This window comes from Polyodon spathula, unplaced genomic scaffold, assembly GCF_017654505.1.
Source record: "Polyodon spathula isolate WHYD16114869_AA unplaced genomic scaffold, ASM1765450v1 scaffolds_2737, whole genome shotgun sequence".
NCBI lineage: Eukaryota > Metazoa > Chordata > Actinopteri > Acipenseriformes > Polyodontidae > Polyodon > Polyodon spathula.
In genome coordinates, this window is record NW_024474205.1 from 613 (window position 1) to 8,119 (window position 7,507).

General features: G+C 50.1%; 1 protein-coding gene across 1 annotated transcript; it reads right to left on the reverse strand.

The window, feature by feature from the left end:
- Window positions 1-614: 614 nt before the first annotated feature.
- LOC121310880 (butyrophilin subfamily 1 member A1-like) lies at window positions 615-7,501 on the reverse strand. Its single transcript, XM_041243808.1, has 3 exons — window positions 7,429-7,501; window positions 2,272-2,553; window positions 615-760 (listed from the first exon to the last, which is right to left on the reverse strand). The coding sequence occupies exons 2-3, from the start codon at window positions 2,525-2,527 to the stop codon at window positions 615-617; spliced, it is 402 nt and encodes a 133-aa protein (XP_041099742.1). The 5' UTR covers window positions 2,528-2,553; window positions 7,429-7,501.
- Between the last annotated feature and the right edge of the window lie 6 nt (window positions 7,502-7,507).

Genomic DNA, 7,507 nt, shown 5'->3' on the forward strand with positions numbered 1-7,507 from the left:
TTTAGATGTGTTCTGGCAGAGACGAGATTGGCAGCCTGTCCTCTGCCAGTTGCAAATTTGAAAACTTGTGCAGACTGTGGCCGAGGGGTAATGACAGAATTGATAATTAACCCCTCGGCCATAGTAAATAAAAGCATGCAGCTCTCTGCACTCTGTGTGGGTGTTCAACGCCGTCCTGTCACAATGACTTACAGTCACTTAACAAATAATCTATCAAGAAAAAAGCTTATTTCACGTATTCATTCATGATGAAAGTATTGGTCCCCTGCTTTAGGATTTTGTGTCCTCCTTTTGCTTTTAATTCTAACCAGTATGTTCCATCTTGTTGGTGAAAGCTGAGCTCATTCTATCTTGCATATTTGTCGCGTTGGAAGATAAGCTGTCTGCTAATCAGCCTACGAGCAGATGGTATCATTGTACTTTGTAGAATGTTTTGATACATGGCTGCATTTATTCAATCTTCAATCACACAAATGTCTCCAGTCCCTGACCTGCTGAACACCCCACATCGTGACCGAACCACCTCCACGTTTACTGTAGGTATGAGGTTTTCTTCATTCACCTTTTTCCCTCCAAGCAGTCTCTCGCCGGGAGGACGCTGGGACTGCAGTCGGTTAGTTTAGAGGATTTGATCCCAAAGACAGTATAGCTGAGGGTTTCCTAGGGCATTGGATCACCAGCAGAGGAATGGCTCCAATACTGAGAGCTAAAGTCAAGCAGAAAGCCACCATCCATCCAGAGACTCCTGGGAAAAAATCCCCTGGAAAACAAGACAGCAGCTCAACACACTGGAAAAAACACACCCCTCCCAACACTGACCACCCACGCAGGTACCTCTGAAGTTTGCTGTAACCACAAGTCATAAGCACACACCCACCCCTCACAGTGGAGCATCCCACACAAACTTAACCAGTTTAAAATGACATGAAGATGTCAACACTGACCTGTACACAGACCTCAAGTGAGCAATCCAACACACCAACAGGGAAAGGTTTTGAGAAAAGAGGAGATGCATCCACATAGACATCAATTCTGGGTATTATAGCATTCCACACACCCCTCAAGCAACACTGACCACACCCCTCATAGTGAGCATTCCACACACCCCTCCCAACACTGACCACACCCCTCACACAGTGAGCATTCCACACACCCCTCCCAACACTGACCACACCCCTCATAGTGAGCATTCCACACACCCCTCCCAACACTGACCACACCCCTCATAGTGAGCATTCCACACACCCCTCCCAACACTGACCACACCCCTCATAGTGAGCATTCCACACACCCCTCCCAACACTGACCACACCCCTCATAGTGAGCATTCCACACACCCCTCCCAACACTGACCACACCCCTCATAGTGAGCATTCCACACACCCCTCCCAACACTGACCACACCCCTCATAGTGAGCATTCCACACACCCCTCCCAACACTGACCACACCCCTCATAGTGAGCATTCCACACACCCCTCCCAACACTGACCACACCCCTCATAGTGAGCATTCCACACACCCCTCCCAACACTGACCACACCCCTCATAGTGAGCATTCCACACACACTGACCACACCCCTCATAGTGAGCATTCCACACACCCCTCCCAACACTGACCACACCCCTCATAGTGAGCATTCCACACACCCCTCCCAACACTGACCACACCCCTCATAGTGAGCATTCCACACACCCCTCCCAACACTGACCACACATGTGACCACACACACCCCTCCCAACACACCCCTGACACATAGTGAGCATTCCACACACCCCTCCCAACACTGACCACACCCCTCATAGTGAGCATTCCACACACCCCTCCCAACACTGACCACACCCCTCATAGTGAGCATTCCACACACCCCTCCCAACACTGACCACACAGTGACACACCCCTCATAGTGAGCATTCCACACACCCTCATCATAGTGAGCATTCCACACACCCCTCCCAACACTGACCACACCCCTCATGTGTTTGATTCATTCCACTGGTCCACTAGTTCATGTGTTTGACCCCTCATATTGACTGGTCCACACACATGTGTTTGATTCAGACACTGACTGGTCCCCTAGTTCATGTGTTTGATTCAGATATTGACTGGTCCACTATTCATGTGTTTTCATGTGTTTGATTCAGATATTGACTGGTCCACTAGTTCATGTGTTTGAATATCATGTTGATTGAGATGTTGATGGCCCATCATTATGACTGTAATCTATGGTCAGTGTCAGTCAGGCTCAATCCACAAAGATGTGATACTCACTGGATATGTGGAGTTTGGATTCCCAGTCTGGTTTGGGTGTTTTACTTCTAAGCTGACAGGAGAACACGTTGGACTGCTGTTTGATTTTGATGTAGCTGCTGACACTGAGGAACCCCTGACTGTCCCTCTGCACTGTTGTGTTGGACAGTGATGTCACATCGTTTCCATCCCTGTCTCTCCAGATCACTTCAGGTTCAGGGCTCCACCCCTCTGATCTGCACACCAGCCGGGTCTGCTCTCCTTGTGAAGAGTCCATAGAGACTGAGGGCTGGGTCCCCAGAGCTGTCAGGGAATAGAGACAGTGAGACACACACAGATAGACTGTCAGGGAATAGAGACAGTGAGACACACACAGATAGACTGTCAGGGAATAGAGACAGTGAGACACACACAGATAGACTGTCAGGGAATAGAGACAGTGAGACACACACAGATAGACTGTCAGGGAATTATAGACACACACAGACTGAGGAATAGAGACAGTGAGACACACACATTAGACTGTCAGAGTGAGTGCTCTCGTATCCAGTCCTGTGAGTATCCCAGCTCCCTGTATTATATTATGAGTTACTGTGTCAGTGCTCTCATATCCAGTCCTGCGAGTATCCCAGCTCCCTGTATTATATTATGAGTTACTGTGTCAGTGCTCTCATATCCAGTCCTGCGAGTATCCCAGCTCCCTGTATTATATTATGAGTTACTGTGTCAGTGCTCTCATATCCAGTCCTGCGAGTATCCCAGCTCCCTGTATTATATTATGAGTTACTGTGTCAGTGCTCTCATATCCAGTCCTGCGAGTATCCCAGCTCCCTGTATTATATTATGAGTTACTGTGTCAGTGCTCTCATATCCAGTCCTGCGAGTATCCCAGCTCCCTGTATTATATTATGAGTTACTGTGTCAGTGCTCTCATATCCAGTCCTGCGAGTATCCCAGCTCCCTGTATTATATTATGAGTTACTGTGTCAGTGTCTCTGCTCTCATATCCAGTCCTGCGAGTATCCCAGCTCCCTGTATTATATTATGAGTTACTGTGTCAGTGCTCTCATATCCAGTCCTGCGAGTATCCCAGCTCCCTGTATTATATTATGAGTTACTGTGTCAGTGCTCTCATATCCAGTCCTGCGAGTATCCCAGCTCCCTGTATTATATTATGAGTTACTGTGTCAGTGCTCTCATATCCAGTCCTGCGAGTATCCCAGCTCCCTGTATTATATTATGAGTTACTGTGTCAGTGCTCTCATATCCAGTCCTGCGAGTATCCCAGCTCCCTGTATTATATTATGAGTTACTGTGTCAGTGCTCTCATATCCAGTCCTGCGAGTATCCCAGCTCCCTGTATTATATTATGAGTTACTGTGTCAGTGCTCTCATATCCAGTCCTGCGAGTATCCCAGCTCCCTGTATTATATTATGAGTTACTGTGTCAGTGCTCTCATATCCAGTCCTGCGAGTATCCCAGCTCCCTGTATTATATTATGAGTTACTGTGTCAGTGCTCTCATATCCAGTCCTGCGAGTATCCCAGCTCCCTGTATTATATTATGAGTTACTGTGTCAGTGCTCTCATATCCAGTCCTGCGAGTATCCCAGCTCCCTGTATTATATTATGAGTTACTGTGTCAGTGCTCTCGTATCCAGTCCTGCGAGTATCCCAGCTCCCTGTATTATATTATGAGTTACTGTGTCAGTGCTCTCGTATCCAGTCCTGTGAGTATCCCAGCTCCCTGTATTATATTATGCCCTGTGAAGGGGATCTAGGGGAGGTGGTCTATGCACGTCTCACTTCACAGATTGCTCTATATATCCAGAGAACTGCTCAATCGACTGTGTCAGTGAAACCTGGTATTAACATTATTAAGTGAAGGTTATTGAGAATATCAGATTCTGAGGGTATAGGGGGAGTCTGTGTTTCTGTTCAGCATTCTGTCTGCATGTCTGTGGCAATGTTCCCCAGTCCTGCGAGTATCCCAGCCCCTGTGTGTATTTCTCTGTCGTGTGTTGCGTGTTGAGTGTTAATGTTGGTGTATATTCATTGGTACACGGGATATAAACAGGTCTGTGTAACACGAGTGTTTAAAATGTATATTTGTATTTAGGCACGAGGATTGCACAGCACTTCACTGCAAGTAAAATGTAATAATATGTGAGCACGGGGAATTGCACTTTATTAATTCACAGTGCAGTTGTACCGAGACTCCAATTGAATGATTGATTAGCAATCGAGTCTCGGTACAGCTGCATAAAAGCAGCATGTTTTCACTCACTCGGGGTTGTGTGTTCGGTGAGTGGAGAACGGGATTGCAGAAGGAGAGTAAACAAAGTAAAATAACGTAAATAGAACTGTTTTGACTCATCGTGTTTGTTTGTCTGTTAGTGTCGTGTCTCATTCCAGTCCTGCGAGTATCCCAGCTCCCTGTATTGTTTACTGTGTCAGTGTCTCAGCGTCCTGCGAGTATCCCTGTATTATATTTGAGTCTGTTAGTTTTCAGTCTGTTTGTTTTGAGCTCTCTGTCATTTTGTTTTGGTTACTGTGTCAGTGCTCTGTCCTGTGTTTAGTTTGTTTTGTTCACCCTTTTTATTTTACAATAAACCGGCACCAGCAAGCGCATTTACCATATCACTCGCAGTGCTGTGTGTTTTCTTTTGGTCTGACGTCACCCCTGAAGCCAAACTGTCACAATGTCACACTGGCATGTTTGTAACTTGGGGTGAGCGGGAGAGAAGGAATCTGAACTGCAAATTTACCTCCCCCCTGTAAGGGTGCTAAGTAAGGATGGTGGTGCTCCTTCACAGGGATGGACCGACTCGATGGTAGGACGGAACCACAACTCTGCCATCTTGGTAAAAGGGCGTAGCTGTAACACTACTGAACGGCTCTATTGTGATCAGCTGTGTTGTGCGTGCTGATTGGACAGAGTGTGGCGCCGTACTGATCACAGGGAGCAGCACAAAGGGGACGCAGCTTTGTGAGTACGGCCCCAAACGCTAATACAGGACTCAGGGCTGAAGCTACAGAGCCAGCAGCACTGTGAGCACCAGCACCTGTACCAGGAATAAGCTAGGACTCAGGGCTGAAGCTACAGAGCCAGCACCTGTTCCAGGACTCAGGGCTGAAGCTACAGAGCCAGCCACTGCCACAGCACCAGCACCTGTTCCAGGACTCAGGGCTGAAGCTACAGAGCCAGCGCCACAGCACTGCCACAGCACCTGAAGCACCAGCACCACAGCAGGGCTGAAGCTACAGAGCCAGCGCTAGCACTGCCACAGCACCAGCACCTGTTCCAGGACTCAGGGCTGAAGCTACAGAGCCAGCGCCACAGCACCTGCCACCAGCACCAGCACCAGCACCTGTTCCAGGACTCAGGGCTGAAGCTACAGAGCCAGCGCCAGCACTGCCACAGCACCAGCACCTGTTCCAGGACTCAGGGCTGAAGCTACAGAGCCAGCGCTAGCACTGCCACAGCACCAGCACCTGTTCCAGGACTCAGGGCTGAAGCTACAGAGCCAGCGCTAGCACTGCCACAGCACCAGCACCTGTTCCAGGACTCAGGGCTGAAGCTACAGAGCCAGCACTAGCACTGCCACAGCACCAGCACCTGTTCCAGGACTCAGGGCTGAAGCTACAGAGCCAGCGCTAGCACTGCCACAGCACCAGCACCTGTTCCAGGACTCAGGGCTGAAGCTACAGAGCCAGCACTAGCACTGCCACAGCACCAGCACCTGTTCCAGGACTCAGGGCTGAAGCTACAGAGCCAGCGCTGAGCACTGCCACAGCACCAGCACCTGTTCCAGGACTCAGGGCTGAAGCTACAGAGCCAGCGCTAGCACTGCCACAGCACCAGCACCTGTTCCAGGACTCAGGGCTGAAGCTACAGAGCCAGCGCTAGCACTGCCACAGCACCGGCACCTGTTCCAGGACTCAGGGCTGAAGCTACAGAGCCAGCACCAGCACTGCCACAGCACCTGTTCCAGGACTCAGGGCTGAAGCTACAGAGCCAGCGCTAGCACTGCCACAGCACCAGCACCTGTTCCAGGACTCAGGGCTGAAGCTACAGAGCCAGCGCTAGCACTGCCACAGCACCAGCACCTGTTCCAGGACTCAGGGCTGAAGCTACAGAGCCAGCGCTAGCACTGCCACAGCACCAGCACCTGTTCCAGGACTCAGGGCTGAAGCTACAGAGCCAGCGCTAGCACTGCCACAGCACCAGCACCTGTTCCAGGACTCAGGGCTGAAGCTACAGAGCCAGCACTGCCACAGCACCAGCACCTGTTCCAGGACTCAGGGCTGAAGCTGCAGAGCCAGCGCTAGCACTGCCACAGCACCAGCACCTGTTCCAGGACTCAGGGCTGAAGCTACAGAGCCAGCGCTAGCACTGCCACAGCACCAGCACCTGTTCCAGGACTCAGGGCTGAAGCTACAGAGCCAGCGCTAGCACTGCCACAGCACCAGCACCTGTTCCAGGACTCAGGGCTGAAGCTACAGAGCCAGCGCTAGCACTGCCACAGCACCAGCACCTGTTCCAGGACTCAGGGCTGAAGCTACAGAGCCAGCGCTAGCACTGCCACAGCACCAGCACCTGTTCCAGGACTCAGGGCTGAAGCTACAGAGCCAGCGCTAGCACTGCCACAGCACCAGCACCTGTTCCAGGACTCAGGGCTGAAGCTACAGAGCCAGCGCTAGCACTGCCACAGCACCAGCACCTGTTCCAGGACTCAGGGCTGAAGCTACAGAGCCAGCGCTAGCACTGCCACAGCACCAGCACCTGTTCCAGGACTCTGTTGTTCCAGGACTGCCACAGCACCAGCACCTGGGACTGTGATTATTGTGTTGGGAAACTTTTCATTTGGGATTGCAAGCCCACCCTTTAATCCCCGAGACCATTGCTGGTAGAGGGATCTTTTAATAATAAACCGGTCACTTATTGTAAATATAACTTCGTTGTGGACATTCACTCCTTGTCACATGCTGACACTTGGTCATTTGTATTGTATACTGTTCTGTACATACTGTTGTACATGTCATGATCATCAGCTTGTTCAGCATACTGAAAGTGTAGAATATTTAATACAGAGCTGTGGTGAGTTTTATAATGGAGAGACAGGAGCTGGTAATACATTAGTAATGGGTTCAACTTGTGTATCAAACATTACTGACCTGCGACTATCACTTCAGTCTGTCCTTCTTCATACCAACTTCCATCATCAGCGAAGCAGGTATAGACGCCTCTGTCAGA